The 18,579-nt window shown below is 42.6% G+C and overlaps 3 protein-coding genes across 3 annotated transcripts; 2 read left to right on the forward strand and 1 right to left on the reverse strand.

Annotated features, from left to right (window-relative positions):
- Positions 1–244: 244 nt before the first annotated feature.
- PKNH_1453000 (asparagine/aspartate rich protein, putative) lies at positions 245–14,240 on the forward strand (the record flags this gene model as incomplete). Its single annotated transcript, XM_002262374.1, has 3 exons — positions 245–13,729; positions 13,868–14,024; positions 14,203–14,240. The coding sequence occupies 3 exons, from the start codon at positions 245–247 to the stop codon at positions 14,238–14,240; spliced, it is 13,680 nt and encodes a 4,559-aa protein (XP_002262410.1).
- Positions 14,241–14,750: 510 nt separating this feature from the next.
- Positions 14,751–16,289, forward strand: PKNH_1453100 (homocysteine S-methyltransferase, putative; the record flags this gene model as incomplete). Its single annotated transcript, XM_002262375.1, has 1 exon — positions 14,751–16,289. The coding sequence occupies one exon, from the start codon at positions 14,751–14,753 to the stop codon at positions 16,287–16,289; it is 1,539 nt and encodes a 512-aa protein (XP_002262411.1).
- A 15-nt stretch (positions 16,290–16,304) lies between these two features.
- Positions 16,305–17,446, reverse strand: PKNH_1453200 (uncharacterized protein; the record flags this gene model as incomplete). Its single annotated transcript, XM_002262376.1, has 3 exons — positions 16,305–17,051; positions 17,222–17,274; positions 17,371–17,446. 3 exons carry the CDS (start codon positions 17,444–17,446, stop codon positions 16,305–16,307), a joined length of 876 nt encoding a protein of 291 aa, XP_002262412.1.
- Positions 17,447–18,579: the final 1,133 nt, after the last annotated feature.

Below are 18,579 nucleotides of genomic sequence, written 5' to 3' on the forward strand. Positions count from 1 at the left end.
ATATAGCGCTTCCTCCAGTATGATTTACGTGTGTTTGACGCGCCCCATATGAGTGTTTTTACGGAATATCACACACAGGGATTTGCACGCGCGTAGTTCATTTTGCATGTGGGGTTGGGGAAGCAGAGGCTGAGTAGTATCGGCGAAGCGACATCTATAGGCGCGACTTATCCTCTTCGTAGTTCTTTCATAAGAACCTGGTGTAACGGCGTGGTGGGCGCTTGGTAAACTTGGTGTCGGGACGATGTTGGAGGCGGAACCACCCGAAGAGAAGAAGGGGGAAGAGCAATCGATTTCCAAGTACCTCCGAAGCCTTTACGGAAATGGCGTGGCGAACAAGAAGGAAGTGATGAAGCGCCTCAGGAGGCGTCTGTACAATGATTCCAGAGTAGAAGATATATACAGAAAGTTGAAGGAGATTCATGGGAATAGTGGTATATGCACAGAACAATGGAAGGAGGGTAGCTTCGCATTCAAGTGTTACAACTGTGAGGGAGATCCTACCTGTGCTATTTGCGCTAAATGTTTTTTCGGATCCAATCACAAGAATCATGTGTATAAATTAACACACACAAGTGGAGGATGCTGTGACTGTGGAGATACTTCATGGGATATAAAAGGAGCTTGCTTTGACCACCGAGGGATGGAAGAGCAACACTTAGTGGAGAAGTGCATACTGAAGGATGATATAAAGAACAGGATAAAGGACGATTTGGATAATCTCGTAGGATCATTATTTAAAGAAATAATATTCAAGGATGGACATTTTCTCTCTCTAGCGAATGCACAATATATAGAATATGCATTAGAATTTTTTAAAGATCTAGGTATAACGAGCTATTTGTTCAGACAGATTATTTGTAATGTGTTAACTGGAGCGAAGATTGACTACCTCATTAATCTCCATTACTCTTTTTATACAGCTGTGCAGAGAGTTTTGTATTCACTGTATTTATCACTCTTTGTGCATCCATATTTCAAACAAAGGTTTGCCTTCAAGTTAGCCAAGTATTACAGTCTCGTGGTTCGTGTTGTAGATAACAAATCCTACAACGATAATAATTGCTTAAATGGATTGACAGTACAGGTGTTGACTGTACCAGAAATTGCTTACACGTTAGTGGTAAATAATTTTTTGAATGACTTGATAAAACTCATTGAGGAGTTCTGTGTATATAATCCGACTACCAGGTGCATTATGTTAAAGAATTTACTACGCTCCGATATCGAGGTGATAATCCGAATATGTGTCGACATGAAGTATCTACTCTACCACAACGATGTGATTAAGATTCTGCTCTTTAACAAGTATATTATAAAGAAAATCCTTCATCTGCTGTCCTTGTTACATAGGATGAATTCCCAAATGAGATACACCAAGGCACACATTATTTATGAGGATCTTTCTAGCTCCTATGCAATCACCATTGAAAATTATCTCCTTCGTGTCTTCGAACCATTGGCTAATTTTTGCAAGAGAGAAGCCAACGCTAATTTTAGAAATCTCTTCCTACTATATCAGCTTACAATAGAGAGTATTTGCTCTTTGAATCTCTTTTCCTCCTCTGGGGATTCTTCCGCGGATATGCAGGGTGCTCGACCCAAACGGAAAATCAAACGGGACCATCCCTTCTTCAGGGTCAAGAGGTGCATTTTGTCTGGTTCCAATAGGGTTGGCCCGCAGAGCGATGCCCCAGACGAAGAGCACGCAGGTAGCGGTGCCAACGACACCACGAACAGTGCAACTAACGACCAAACGAATAACACAACGGAAGATGCAAAAAACGGTGGGACGAACAGCAAGACGCAAGAACAACCGCGAAGGCGAGTTAAGCATCTGCGTTCGATGCACTCGCCGCTTGTCCGGTTCTTCATAATGATTCTAAATTTCGATGTAGTGAAGAAGTGTATCGATGATGTGTATTGGTACAAGCACATCTACTTGAGAAGGTTGCGAAAAAAGGGGGAAAAAGGAGGCGTAACCTCATCTGGCGCATGCGCCAAAAGTGAAGCTGAGCGCGCCCACATCGTGCGTGCCTTCCTAAGAGATTTCTACTCGGTCGAGCAGACACCTCCAGAAACGCTCACGAAGAGAAAAGATATCCAAGAAAGGTATGAAGATGATGGGAATAAAATAAAAATGAAAATTTTCCACCGAAAGCCATTTCTAAATGATTTAGAGGAAGTGAAAAACGAAAAAACGAGAGGCTATCTCTCAGAGATGAAGGATCTGGAGGATAAATATTTTAAGTGGATCATTCAAACGATAGATTCGAAGGAGAAGGAAGAGGACAACAAAATTTTGTACAGAAAAAGTATTCAAGAAAAGATGGTCCACGTCAAATGCAAAAATGAACTAATCGAAAAAAAAATAAAAAAAAAAGATATAGAATTCAATGAATTTCTAGAAATAGATTTTAAGGAAAATAGGAGAGACATTTACTTGGACCCATTATATATCGACTTGTACATGAGAGATGTATTTGACTTTCTCAACCTTTTCAATTTAAAGCTTTTGAAGTACATTCTCTTTGTTAATGTGCACGTGCTTACGTTTATTTATGAAATAAAATATGGGTATTGGGTTCGAAACGGACCACAGATGGCCTTCCAGGTGAACGAATACGAAACTTCCTTCTTCTTCCAAAGCGACTTAATAGGAATCCAGTTTGCCATGATCATGATGAATATACTACCCTTATATGAAAAAGAGAGAGTTAAAATCGATAGGGGTATCCTATCCATGATGGAGAAATTGTTCTGTGAGTATATCGGTTACGACAAAAGTGTTATGAGCGACTCAGTGCATGGGTGTACCTCGGCGACGGATAGCACTGCCAAGGAAGAGGTTAAAGAAGAGTTTACCATGTCTAAGGAATCGTTCCTGTATGGTCATATAGAGAGAACAGTGGAGGAGGGAGAAAATATATCTGGTAGGGTGAGTGATGATATTACGCACAGTGATGAGTACCTGCGCGCAGAGGAACGGGATCTAATATATGGAAACAGGCAAGCAGAAGGAGGAGATAAAAAAGAAGAAGCCAATGAAGTGTGTGGAGATGACACAGAGCAATATAGCTACCGAGGGCAAAGCGATTTTACAAAAGTGGTGAGCGAAAGGAAGAAAATAGATTTCGATTCAATGTATACCTTCTTAGGGAGTTACGCGCTTCGACGTGAAGAGAGAGAGCTCCCCATAGAGAAGGACACGGATGGAAATAACCCATGCAACAGTACCCCGAAGAAACAGAAATGGAACGACTACCTGAAGCAGTTCATGCAGGAAAGGGTATGTAACCCATTTGTTATTCTGTACCAGTTAATTTTTAAAACATTTAGATTTAATCTAAACCTGATAAATGAGGAAGACATCTACATGGAGGTTCAAATACACCACATGAAAGTTGTGCAGCGAATTTTTGAAGACATATACTCAGGAAAACTGAACATAGACTCAAGAAAAATAAATTACATCTTCTTCTTTCAATTGTTTTACGATCTGTTGGTGAGGCTTTTCAACGAGCTGTACTACTTGGAGTTCAGTAATATCCCAAGGAAGACATCTCAAGAGAAATATAAAAAGAGAGGAAAGTACTACGTTAAGAAGATACTTATACAACTTTTGGCTTCGAAAGATTTTCAGTACTTTCAACTGGAGGATGAATTCCCTAAACAGTTTAGACACCATCCTAGTTTCTATGAACTCACACACAAGTATGGATACACGACTCACATGCCAAGGAGCAACGTCAACCTAATTAAACTGAACAAGAGCGCTTGGTTTCTGTATGATGCTTTTTGGCCCATTGCAAATTATAAGGATTTCCAATCGGCAAATGAAAAATGTATCAAAGAGGAGAAAGCTTCTTACATTGGTTGCTCTCGAGAAGAGGACAAGGAATATATGAATATCTCCTTCGTTAAGGTACAGAACCTGCTCTTCTACGCCTTCAAGCGTAGTTGCCTCGTCCCTATGCTCATCACAATTTTTGTGATCAACGAGGCTTTCCAGGCAAAGGCGGAGGCTTCTCGGGGCGATGAAGCTGACCACGGCGATGCTCATGGTGGTCTCCAGGAGGATACCCAGGGAGGCACCCACGGCGGTACCCATAGCGGTGCAGTGGACGGGTCGACCGAAGTTACGATTCCACAGCATAGCGAACCGACAGATGCGAACGCGACGGCGAATGTGCAGGCGAACGGTGCACCGAGTGGGGAGGAGAGCGAGGCGAATGCCCCAAATGACAACAACAACAGCAACCACCTAACTGATAATAACAATGATAATGATAATGACAATGAGAATGACCATGACAATGATAATGAGAATGATGATGACGATGAGGCGTTCCCCCCAGGGGCGTTCGTTCTGAACGAGGTCGACCTCTACAATTTGCTGAGCCAAGGGGGAGGCGATGCAACTGTGGAAGGCGAAAATCGTGAAGAGGAAGAAGAATCGCAAGGCGGAGCATCTCCAGGGGGAGAAGAAAGCGGTCTAACCAATGGCAATCCCCAGCAAAACGACCACAACACAACTACCAACAATACTTCGGTCAATGCAAGCAACACCCCGAACACCCGCAGAAACAATAACACCTACATAATTGTAGATGATAACGGAGAGAATGAAACGCTTTTCGCAGAAATACTAATAAGTCGTAATCTGCACAACTCCATTAACATGGAAATAGTGAATGTTACAGACACTCACGTAGCAGAAGGGCAAACGAACAGAAATTACAGGCAATTTAATGCGGAAGGACTCTCCGAAATAATTAGCGATATTATAAGTGAGAACAACATTATCAATGATGTTATCGTAGAATCCATTCTTGAAAATAGATCTGGGTTAAGGTACCTGAACCAAGTAAGGGATCAAGAAGGAAGAAATATAGATGATAACATTTCCGTGGAGGATTACACATCGAGTGAAGAATTGAATATGAATCCCATAGAATCCTTCAACCCATTACGAATAAACTTGTCTAGGGGAAGAGAAGACACTGGTGGCAACGGGATTCCATCTCCACCTTCCTTTCCATCCACCCCCAGTAACAGTACTCTAAATAATACCATCGATATTTTTATTAAGATAATTAAATTGTTCAGCATTATAATGGATGCGACTCACCCCTTTAAGTACCTCACTGGATTTTACTACTCGAACTGCGAGTTGTTTGGTTGTGAAGATGATGATCAGTTGAGTGACATTTCAGAGAACCGGTCAACTGTTTCGTCAGCTATTTCGTCAGGTGTTTCGTCAGATGGATACAGAGATAACCATTTGGATGGTCATTCCATCCCCAGGTGGGAAGGTTACCCCCAGGAGGGTACTGGAGACGAGTCTGAGAAACCACTCCAGGGGAGAGGAAGGAACGATGTGAATGATAGCCATGCCACTGAAGGGGGGAATTCATCGAAGAATGACTATCCCTGTGATGGAGCTCACAAAGAAGTGAATACAAATGAGGAGAACTTCACAATAGTAGAAGGAAGAAAGGAGAAGGAAAAGAAAGATGCACCATATTGCCAGGTAGCCAAGAGAGTACATCCCAAAGGGGCCAGTCCTCACGATCAGATCCTTATCTTTGATGATATCCATGTGATTAAAAGGAAACGGAGAGGAAAGCGGAGCACAGATGAAGGCACTGCGTCGAGTGATATAGTCGGCGGTGCATATGGTGCACATGCTGCCCCCTCTCTAGGAACGGGGCCGAATTCACAACCGAAGGAGCGGAAGAAGAAAACGTACGCATTGAACAACGTAGCCCTGCATAGTCTGATGAGAACCATGAGTAACATAAATTCGAATGAAGACAAATGTTTTCAAAAAGTGAGGGACACCATAATTACCAGGATGAAGGATCTACTTTCCGAAAACTACGATTGTAAAAATGTTAGCATGAGCAATGAATTTATTCAGCTCGCAAAGAAGAGACAACAGGATCTACTAAAAATAATGCAGAATCAGCAACTCATGTTTAGTCAATTTTTGGAGGAAGAGTTGGACTCGGATGAGGATATCATCGGCGAGGCCAGTGGGGTGGCGGGCGGGGAGAAAAGCGAAGGAGCAGGCGAAGGAGCAGGCGAAGGGGCAGGCACTGATGGGACCACAGTTCTGGTCACTCCACACAAGGAAGAAGCAAGAGCCACCAAGAGAGATAAAAAAACAGACGACCCGGACGACATTGCCAACTGTGAATACGAAAGATCCAAAGAGAGAAATTGCATTTGTGTGCTCTGCAAAGAAGGAATGACCAGGAACAACCTTCTGGCATATATCTGTTTTGCCTCCCATTCAAACCTCTTAAAAAAAATTACAAAAAAAAACAAAGTTGCCTTTCCATGTAAACATGCAGCCATATATACCTGTGGCCATTTCATTCATATAACCTGTCTACACAACACAAAAATTTTTACATCCAGAAATTCTCAGTCACAAACACCCAGTCCAACTAAGTATGAGTTTACCTGTCCACTGTGTCGATCTATTGCCAACTGCTTTGTGGTTTACATTCCCAAGCGTTATGTCTCTGAAGGGGATAGTTATAGGATTTATGAGTGTAGCGAGCGTGAATTGCTTCTGGACCATTCGAATAGGAATTTGGCTGAACTTCTTAGAAGGACGAAGAGGGTGGAGGAAATCGGTGATGAGCAAGTCGAACCCAAACTCACGAAAACAGACGAACCAGAAACCACAAGCCGAAGCGAAACAACCCACGAACGTATAGTCAGTAGTACGGACGAACACGAAATGGATGACAACACAGAGGTTGCGTCGGATAGATCCTTCTCCTCATCGGCTTCTTCGAATGCATCCATCGACAGTGATATTCCGGAAGAGTTCCATTTCAAGTATATGCGTAAAGGAAAGAAGAATATCTCCAATGATAAGGGAAAATTCTTTACACAGGAGAAGAAAGAATTTGTGCCGAACAACTCCAGCCACAAGGTCACGTACAACCTGTACGATGAGAGTAAAGTGGAAGATATGTTTAATGTGCGTTTTAAAAAGTTGGTGAGTAAACGGGTTCTAAATGGGTTCTTGTCATATGAAAATTACGAGCTGAACAAGAAAATTATTTTGAGAGAGGTTTACCTAAATGAGGGGGGCATGTACGACGAGCTTTACCACAAGGGGGAGGATTCTCAGCGCTCCTCATCAGGCGGAAGCAATCCACATGAGGAAGGAACTCCTCCGGGAGAAGTAACCCCAACAGATCCCCCCTCAGGGGAAGTGATTCCACTGGGGACACGCGGAACCGAGTTGTACCTGCACAAAAACACACTGAACTATGAAAACAAGGAATTCACATTTTCCTACAAGAACTCCAACTTCTTTTACCGTTATAGAAATGGGTTTTTGGCCTCCTACGTTAGTGTACCCCTAAAGTATATAAGGCAGGTGGAGTTTTTGATGGTGAGGGATAATCAATTGGCTCAGACCTCTCCAGACGAATGCATGCAATTTTATTTCACCGCGCAGATTGAGAAGAGGGAGGAGGGGAAGAAGACAGTGGAAGATGAAAATAGCGAAGAGGTAGATGTTAAAGAGGAACCTGGGACGAAGGGAAACGCGGAGATCATCCTAAATTACCACTTGGATAAGAGTGTCTTAGATTTTATAAAAAATAATTTAAAAAACGAAGATTCCAACATTGATGAAGCCATTCAGAAGTACGAACTGCCGTCGAGTAATCATTGCTCTTCATCGAATGGACAGATAAACCGTTGGAAGGAGGAGATGTCAGGTGATCAGCATGAACGTCAGATGGAAAAAAGGCCAAAGATTGATTCGGAATCGACTTCTAAATTGGATGGTAAGTCGGTGCATGGTGCATTACCAGAGTATGTATCTTGCGTCGGTGCGCCCAGTAGTAGGGTAGACGTTGATGTTACCAACGAAGACGATAAAGAGGGCAACAATAAGAAGGGAGGCGATAATGGGGAGGCATACACCGGGGAAATTTCCTCCAGTGAAGCGAACGTTTCTTCCAATTTGGATGGGGACATTTCCAGAAGTGTTGATATCCCGATTGGTAAGGCACCTGAATCTGCACCGGAATCAAAGAGTGATGGAAGTAGCGCCGCCTTCTCGAAGGAAAGGACAAAGGAGAAGTGCCTAAAGAGGAGAAATGGGGGTGGGACGAGCAGAACGATACTCTCCGGGGGTAGAGAGGATCACACGCAAGGCATCAACAAGAACGGTCAAAACAACCACAAGAGGGATGACAACGTGGGAAGAAGCATCTGCAGAAATGGTGAAGACAGCGAAGAGGGAGAAAGGTACGAGCCATCCACAGGTGGAACAAAATTTCAGTATCGGTGCACAACAAAGTATTTTAAAAGGCACAACACTTATAGAAGGCAACTAAATGTTGGTAGAAGTTGGGATGGGATCATTAGTACGAACAAGAGATACTACTTGATGTATAAAGATACCCTACACAATCAGAAGCTTGAACCTTCTTTCGACATGAAAGCGTTAAGAATGTCTATGATTCAGTTAGGGCTCATTACGGAAACGTCTTGGAGAATCTTCCATCACAACAACGCTACGTTCTCCACTATACAGAATCATTCAAGGAATTATAAGAATCTAATCGACTTTGAGTATAACCACAAGAACCAGGATCACTATGAAGACATCGATATTGAAGAAGTGGGGGTGAAGGATGTGATGAGCATGTACGAGACTGTGGAACTTTACCCCGACTTCCTTCAAGATTGGAAATGTATCGAGTTTGTAAATAGGGAGGAAATTCGTCGGCTGAGAAGGGAAGATTTATTTTTCGTAAACCGAGGTTACTACGCAAGGTGTAAAAGGGAGCGTAGAAAAGGGGGCGAAGCGATCGATTTAGGAACAGGAGGTGGCATCTCATCAAAGGTTTTGGCCAACGCATTACTAAATGTCGTGTCTAACGTGGTAGGAGATGCTTCTCCGATTATAGGGCAGAGCGCGGTATCCCCAATTGAAGAGAAGAAGAAAAAAAGAAAAAGAAAATGCGATGCCCTGAATATAAAATTCTGGAGAAATATCAACACCGCTATAGACATGGACAAGCTGCACTGGATTCTCTACAATGAAATATTAGTTCATCTCTTTTATAAGAATATTAACTACGTGTCATGTAACAATCTAATCGAAACCCTCGTGCGTAACTTCTTCCTTCACAACCATGAATTGAATATTGTAAAGGAAAAAAAAATTAACAACCTATTCAACCTACAGCTGTGGAAAAATCTCTACAACGTTTCATTCGATTATGTGTATCCCTATCGATTCACCGATCATAATTACAAACGTTTTTTCAACAAGATAAAGAATGCACACTTTCTAAATAAGCTAGCCATGGTACCATTGTCCGTAGATGTCTTGCGATTATTCATGCATTTCTTCCTGAATCAGCTACTCCACACACAAGCCGACATTCAACAATTTATCTCCATTTCGCTTATCATTATCAGCTTCCAAGTTATGAATGAGGTGTTCATAAGAGAAATTTCAAAATCCTACGTTAGATATATTTTTTCATCATTTTCACCTGAACAAGTCAGGCAAAACTTTGAAAATATAGCCAAGTACATTTTTGTGAATTTGGAGGAAGGAACTTATCAGCCCATGAGGGGATTCAATAGAGCATATGGAGATAGAGGCGAGTCTATGTTGGATCACGAAAGTTGTGTTAACCCTCCACCTTGCATCAAGCGAAATGACGACGAGAGGGATGATGGAGAAAAGTTTGATGACGAGGGAAAGATACAGTACCAGCTGTTTCATACATTTATATTTGACTACTTCGTTGGGGAGAACATTGCGAAGGGCGTTGCGAATGCGCATGGAGAGGTTAAACCTCCTCAGAACGGATATCCACAAAATGATTCACAAAATGATTCACAAAATGATCCACCAAATGATCCACCAAATGTAAGAAGCTCCTGTGGTGGCATCCCAAAAAGGGGAAAAGAACGATCCGGTCGGGAAGGGGACAAATGGATGGACAACCTAAATCCCATGGAGCTATTCCAGGGTGTGAAGAAACTCTCGTACCATTTTAATCAAACAGAGATAAAACTGTTGAAGGATTGTATTCTGCAGAGCGATATCTTTGCGGATTGCACACATGGAATAAGCTGCACACATGGAAGCTTCGCCCAGGAGAAGGAAGAGAAAGTCGAAAAATCGCCTGAACAAGCAAGGCAGAAAATAACGCACACATGGGAGGGAAAGCAAAGAGAAGATGATCATACGGACGGATCGGAAAAAGCTAAACAGGAAGAAACGAATAAAAATAAAATAAAAAAATTATTCATTTTACACGAAACGATGAAAAAGCTAGTGCAAGTTAACGAGTTTAAGAAGAAAACAAAAAAAATGATGCTCCTGTTGTGTGAAATGAACGATGAGTATATGAAGCATATGTACTTTAATGGATGCATGCCCATAAATATATTTTTAAGTACAAACTTTACCAGGTATGATAAATTTTTCAATGACTACTACCCATTTGTATACAACACAAGGAGGAACTCCAAGTGGGGATCCTTCCATGTCTTATATAAGAATAGTTTTCCTCACACGAGGGAGAGGAAGAAGGGTTCCTTTGTGAAGAACAAAACTGTGATGAAGAGGGACTATAACTACTTAGCCAGTAGTAGCAGTGGTTGTGGAAGTGGCCAAGCGAACGAGGCGGAGCAGTACACGTGTAAAGGTCATCCCGGTTTGGCGAGCAGTTATAAGAGACACATCTTCGAAGAACAGGAGGTACCTTGCAAATCGTTAGGAAATGAAGGTCGTAGTGCAGTTGACCAAAGTACATTGCAACATACCTCCCAGGAAGGCATACTGACAACAGGCAAGGTAGAAGGCAACCGAACAACCGAATATTTTGAAGAGTCTCATTTTCCAAACGAACTGAACCACTTTAAGTACAAACTGTACAACATATCTAATGAAGAAATTAGCGATCTTTACCTGACGAACGACGCAGAAGACAATTTATTCGACCCCCAAATGAAGAACCACGATTTTGAATTCAGACACATAAATTTAGTTAGTCAACTTAGATGCAAATTTGAAAACGTGCCATACGTGAACCACTTGTTCTATATGTACAACGTTTATCAGAACCTGTTCAGTTTAAAAGCAATTAAGAGAATCCATAATATGAGGGAAAGGGAGGCGGAGATTTTCGTTGATCAGTTTATCTTGGCGAGAGTAGGTGATGACATTGCAGATGGGATACCGGCAGAAGCCAACTTCTCCGATGTAAGTTTCGATAGTAATGAATCCATTAATTTTTCAGATGGAAAGTCCACAGGGGAGAAATGCCACAAGTGTGATGACAACGATCGTTACGATGAAGGTGTAATGAAAGCGGATACTATGTCATCTTCCCTTAGTGTATTGAAAGAAATTCTTGATGTCGGAGAACTAATCAAAGACATGAAAAAAAATAAAAAAAGAAGGAGAAAAATTAAGAAGAATAAATACGCAGATGATCTGTTTGTAAATTTTTTTCAGAAATCCATCAAGATGGTAAAGGGGGGGAAAGGAGAAAATGGAAAAGAGAAGAAGGGAATACCAGCAACCTCCGTGGGGAGGAAATCCTCTGGCGCTACATCCTACTCTTCTGTTCTGGACACCTTCCTACAACGTGATAGCAAATCTGCATTGCAAGTGGAAAATGGTAGAGAAGGCGAGGTTGATGATAACTCCCCCTCCGACGTGTTTGTTGATCCCCATGATTTGAAACGGGTTGACATATCTCAAGGGGTACATCGGGATGAAGGAGGTATCACTCAAAAGGGAGAAAACGTACCAAGTGACCGCAACGATGTATATGGTAGCTCTGGAGAAGAACATTCCGTTAGTGAGGATCTCTCAAAAGGGGAAAATCACTGCAACTTCCAACCTTCCTATGAACCATCCGCATATCATGCTTACTCCACCACATTGGACAGGTTGGATATACCCGACAGGTTCGATATAGCCGATACGTCTGACTCCTCCTTCAATAGCCAAGGAAGTTTGGACTTTCGCTCTCTGCACGATGAAAACAATTCCAGTAGCGATCTGGACAACACACTTTTCAGAAGAAGGATACACGAGAAGAACAATCCCCCAGATTCCTTCGTAGATTTTATGACGAGGAAAAAATATGCAAGCATGAAAAATAAGTTGAAAAATTGTAAAATGGATTTTTACAAATATAAGGGCATAAACAAAATTTTGAGGTACCACACATTACTAAAGGCTAATGGTCTTAACAAGATTTTCTTCGAATATATCAGGAAGATATACAGTTATGTATATAACTTATACGACTTCATACCCCTGTACTTGGTGCAGAACATTCTTCTTCATTTCCATGGGGGGCAAAAGGAGGCGAGAAAATACTACCATGTTGATGATACGTACGGTGGTGTAACTCACCCGGAGGATGGAGAGTACCAGTTTACTAAGTATTCTGAATCTTTTTTTAGGACAAAGAAGTGGAAAAAGAAGTATGCAAAACATAGGGATCGAATTAATGGTTACCATGCTCATGGGGGGAGATCTGTGAGAACTAATTTCCGTGCTGGACAAGAGTCGGGAGAGAAGAACCCCGCAGAGGGAAAAAAATCCTATGAAGAAAAAGCAAGGGAATCTGGCAGAGAACAATTTTACAAAGATCTTCATGAGGGAGTTAGCCAGTTTGATTCCATACAGAAGGAAACACGCACGCAAATTCCATCCCACGTTTCTGCAGATTCGAACCGCAGAGTAACTGAAAAGAGCTCCAGTAGTGCTTCGTACACTGTGAACAAGAAAATAAAAATCGAGCACAGTAGTAGCGGCAAGACAGATTCCATGACTAGTCTGTTGGGCGCGGGTGGGAAAGGGGGTTCTCAGGTGGGAAGGCCGGATGGAGGTTCAAGCGGTTCGCAAAGCGGCACACGAAGCGGTGTAGGGAGCTCTTCACCGAGCGATTGCTTTTCGGGTGCTATTCCAAAGGGAAGAGGAAGTAAAAGGAAGACAACACACTCATTCCATCCCACGGATCTAAAGGGAGAGGAGATGTTAAGCATGAAGAAAATTTTCTATATATTTTACCACTACCTCAAGAGCAACCATTACATAGACGGTAAAAATCCTTGTACCAGAATATACAGGAAGTTCTTAAAGAATTACATAAAGTCGGCAAACGTATATCTGCACTTTGTAGCCTATATGTTGTTTTCTATTTACGACTGTAATGCCTTAGCGAAGAAGTATTTGGATTATATCCATCTGCACAGCGACCTAGCCAAGTACAACATCTTCCTGCTGATGCTTAATGTGAACCCCCAGTTTCATCAGATATATGCGTACCAGACCTTGCAACTGATTTTTCATCCGTATTTCTATCAGATGTATCAAATATATAAATATCTCAAAATAGATGCAGAACCCGTTTTGCCACACAATTTTTATGAAAACCTGGAAAGGTTCATTTCTTCTAGATCTTTATTCCAACCGAGCAGAAATTACTTCACCATGATTAAGAGGTACTTCAAAAGTAAATGTGTGAGTTGTAGCAAATCTCCCACCATCATCCTCATTTGTCTGTTCTGTGGATCCACCATATGCTTGCAAGAAAGCGATAATGTGCGTATCCCCCTTTCTGACTCCATTGGAAAGTGCGGTTACCATACAACCATCTGCGGCGGGGACCAGGCCCTCTACCTGTGCCTCAACGTGTCTTCGGTAAGAAGAGAAAGAGGAGGTGCCAATCTGCGTGAAGAACAGGCGAACCTTCCCACCGTGTATACATCTCGACTCGACTCTTTTCACTTTCATTTTCATTTTCACTTTCACTTTCACTTCCCTTTCTCCATTGGTCAGGTTCTCTTCGCGAGTGAGCACCGATTCGGCCTCGTCGACGGCCCTTACGTGGACAAAAATGGAGATGTCGACCCGCGACTCAAACGAGGAAAGAACCTCTACCTCTCTCCACACAAGATGAATCGGATATACGAAATTATTGTGAACTCTGCAGTGGGTAATAAGAAACAACTGATGGAGAGGCCTGCGCATGTGCGTGTGTGCGTATGTGCGTGTGTGCGTATGTGTGTGTGTGTGTTTGTGTAGGGGTTCTGGACTTGAACCCATAGTCTTTCCGCATCCGCAAGTTCCACCGTCATATATCATTATTCCTTATGTGTTCTTTCCTTATGCAGATGTCGAGATCTACAAACAAACGCAGAAGTCGGATTAATAGTGCCTGGATACCTCTCATTTGGCCGATCCGGCCACCTTTATCCTTGAGTTTTACGCTCCAATTAAGAAATCCTCCCATTCAGTGTAGTTTTGCGTGTTCAATGTTGTCCATGGTATGTTACTTTTTTTCTTCACATCGAACTTTTTAAACGTTGCCGTTTCGAACCTTTTAAATGGAACACTTCTTCTCTCCCCCCTGGTGCGTCATCCCCGGGGGTACCGAACGGTAAACACAACATGATGGATGGGTGCATATGCACCTGCATGAGAAATGGCGCCTTTGAAGAGCTGGGGAATTATATTTTGGGGGCTTCCCCCTGTTGCGGTGAATGATGGATGTGCTAAGCGGAAGAAGGTTTTTTTTTTTTTTTTTTTTTTTTTTTTTTTTTTTCCTCCTAGTAAGTTTTTTAAGGAGCATCGATCTGCCAAATTAGCAACTACCCCGAAAAGTATTTTCCAATTTGTTCATGTATGGTGTATTTTGTTCACTTACACGAATCGCAAAGTAATGGCGAAAGAGGTGTTCACCCTGGATGGAGGGAAAATATCGGAGTTTGAACGACTGGGGTTGGGGAATTTTGACTTCCTCTCCTACCCTCAGGAGTGCAACAAAGAAGAGATGGTGAGCACGTTAGAGAGCATCCACTTGAGTTACCTGCTCGCAGGGTGTAACGTGATAAGTACGAACACCTTTCAAGTTAACCTTCACAGTTTGCAAGAAAAAGGAATAAGCATAGAGGAGGGACAAGGCATAATCGACACATACATTGACATCGCTCATAATGCTTTGCTCAAATATGAACGAATAAAACGGACCACCGACTTTCCACTTCATCTGGGGATGACCCAAGTGGAGGAGAAGGAGTCTTCTCCTTACGATCATCTAGAAAAGTTTCAGAAAATGAGGATCCATTGGGGGATACTTCACCCGAATGATTCTGTGGATACAAGGGAATATGTAGACAGATTCGATTTGAATGATGATGTGTGGACGGGGAACCCCATCAGGAGATGCCAAGATTACTATGTGGCATTTTCCACTGGAGGATACAGTTCAGCTTTCCGCGATTTTAGTGAATACTCTGGGGTGTTGCGGAAGGAGAGGAAGGCAACCAACTGGGGGGATGGAGGGGGAGTGGTTCAGCCCGACAAAGCCGTGGTAGGATGCAGGTCGCAGAACCAAAGTTACGATATCATAATAAAGACACCCCCCGAAGTGGAAGGATCCCTCATGCACCGACAGAACCAACTACCGGATATAGAAATGGTCCCACTTAGTAGTACACAGAGGAGTGCAACTTCCACAGAGGATTTCCCAAACAAACATTTTTTCAATTACGGTTTGGAATACTATATAGATGTACGAGACGAAGAAATTATTTCGAATAGTAAATTCAGAATAGATTCATACAAAAGAAACGAACATAAACTTCAATTATTTTCTGTAATCACATCTTCTAACGTACGAGAAGTATTCACACTTTACCACCACCTAAAAACTTGTGGGGGAGGTTTTGAAAAAAACGTGGTGGTAAGTTTCTACTGCAACAGTAACAAGAACATTGGTTGCACAGATTACTCGTTCCTTGACATGGTGCTGACTCTCCTGTATCTGGATTCTCGCAATCACTTTATTAAAGCTATCGGTGTAAACTGCGTAAACATAGACTACGTTCGAGAGTTGATTCTTCCTTTAACAAGGTGCATTAAGCCGGATGGTAACATCGACGTGAATGCTTATCCATGTCCAAATGGAGAGTTGGGAAGGTTAATCAAAACCGTTTTAAAGGACTTAAAAAAAAACACATACTTGGGAGATATTCATTTTTTTGCCTCACCGAACAAATCCCTTAATCGAGTTACGTATGACCACTCCCGAAATGACATACAATTTGACATATCCCAGAAGAGACACAAGCATTTGTACAATTACGTTGGAGACTGGATCGACGTCGGGCTCACTGGGTTTGGGGGATGTTGCTATTATAATCCTTATGATATTTCGCTCCTGGATTACAAGTTGGGTCGGATGGCCCAGATGCAGTGAGGAGTCGACCCACTGCTACCCCTCCTCATCGCTGTCAGTCATGTCGGAATCCGAACCGGAGAGCTGCTCCTCCTCTGCAGGGATGCCAATCGCACTCCCACCAATCGCACTCCCACCAATCGCACTCCCACCAATCGCACTCCCACCAATCGCACTCCCACCAATCGCACTCCCACCAATCGCACTCCCACCAATCGCACTCCCACCAATCGCACTCCCACCAATCGCACTCCCACCAATCGCACTCCCACCAATCGCACTCTCACCAATGGCACTCCCACCACTGGTACCTCCCGCAATCGAATTACCTTCCTTTCCTTCATGCTCCGTGGAGTCTGCTCCATAACGCAACTTTTTATAAAAAAGTTTATACATGTCTTCTTCCCCTTGGACATTTTCAAACCGTCTAGTCTTTTCATTGAATTCATATTGGATTCCCTTATCAGAGTTCCTATTGGCTACCCACCTGGGGGCAGTAAAGAGTGGCTTGTCTGTTTTTGTCTCTCCCTTATACTGTAGCAAGAGCTCATCACACTGATATAAGTGCTTAAATTTGTTTTTACAGTACCAGGCACATAGGCAACGATTGTAAGTCGCTATGCAGTCGTGATTACATGTTTTACATTCCGGTCGATTGAAATCTTGACTCTCCTTCATCCGTTTTATTATACGATTTTCTATTCTCCTGAGACCCACGCACAGGAGGAACCTTCCTCCGTTTCTCCAGTCTATCGGGTAACGCGGCACGAGGCTCGCAGGGATCTGCTCGTGGGGGGTGAGGGGAAAAAGGTGAAAATGGGTTAGCCAAACGGGGTAGCCATATACGTTTGACAAGTGGGTGTAATTGCACACACACACACCCCTCATTTGTTACCCTCTACACTCATGCGGTAGAGCGGCTCGACCTACATAACGGACCGACCCCTCCTTACCTTCGTCGTGGGGTAAACTGGATCATAGAGAGATTTTCCGTGCTGGTGATTTCCTGTGTAAGGAAAGCGGCAGGATGGTGTAATCATGAGGAGTAAACATAACGGGTGCACAGGTCAAGGGTGACTAGCCGAATGAGTAGGCTCCTTACCTCTATAGCCAATCGGCCTCCTTCCCGTTGGGGCCTTGGGAAGTTTGGCCTTTACAATATTTAACCCTCTTGCCATGATTGGTTGTGATGATGGAAAGACTCATCTGTGTGTGCATGCTCCGTTCGTATACACTTGATAACAGTGGACGAGGTGCGGTCTCTACTCTTATCTGCGCGATAGCACTTTTATGGCTGATGCGTTTTTGCAGTTGAGTGGATCCTCCACCTGATCACTTGGTGAGCGTTGTATCTGTGCACATCTTCCATTTGCTCTCATCTGACTGCTCCTTTTTTTTTTTTTTTTTCTAATCTTCCAATGCGCGGTGTTCCTTTTACCGTTGCGAAGTCAGGTGTACTGTTGCCTCGGACCAACTCATCGTTAGGAATTCATTCCTGAAAACACCTCTCCCCCTTGTCGAAGTGGAATGAAAATACAAAAGAATACAATCGTATGCACGCTTTATGAATGCTCATATATGTATATCCTTTTTTTTTTTTTTTTTTACATACTTGCCCTTTTGCACGCATGTCGATGTCCTTCATGCTTCCGCTGCACTCGCACCGCGGGTTGTGTTGACCATATGTTTGGCAGAGCTGTATACCTCAATTGTTTGTTTCACCAAAGATGGTCGTTCTCTTTTTTTTTTTTTTTTTTTTTTTGCAAAATTTTTTCATGCGCAGGAAGTCATCTCTTTGCGACTCTTCGGGAAAGAACTATATGCACGTGGGAAGGCAACCTTGTGTACTCAAAAAAAAAAAAAAAAAAAAAAAAGAAAGAAAAAGAAAAATAAAAAAAGAAACGAAAAAACAAACAACGAATAAATGAATGTACAAACAAACATGTAGGCGAATGAACATAGAGAAGGAAGTTATAAATCAAACAAACGACTGAACACAGCGAAGGCGCTCTCCCTTTGAACATGACCGAGTTTAGCACATTTTCCACAGCAGTCAAAGTCATCGCAAAGTGAAGGAAAATTATTTTTTTCCAACTCTGAATCTTCTCCTCCTTTGTACACGCAGGACCATTTCCATTTAAAGGTTTTCATACGAACGTAAACTCCTGAAGTAGGACAGAGACGCCACGTTGATCCACGTTGCTCTTTAGCGAGAAGGCGTCTCTTCGCGTAGTCAAGGCTGTTCCTCACAAAGACAAAGAGAAAAAAGGAGGGAGCCACAACGGAGGAATAATTCAACTTGCATTACTAC

The sequence above is a fragment of the Plasmodium knowlesi genome (genome assembly GCF_000006355.2).
Source record: "Plasmodium knowlesi strain H genome assembly, chromosome: 14".
NCBI classification, from domain to species: Eukaryota; Apicomplexa; class Aconoidasida; order Haemosporida; family Plasmodiidae; genus Plasmodium; species Plasmodium knowlesi.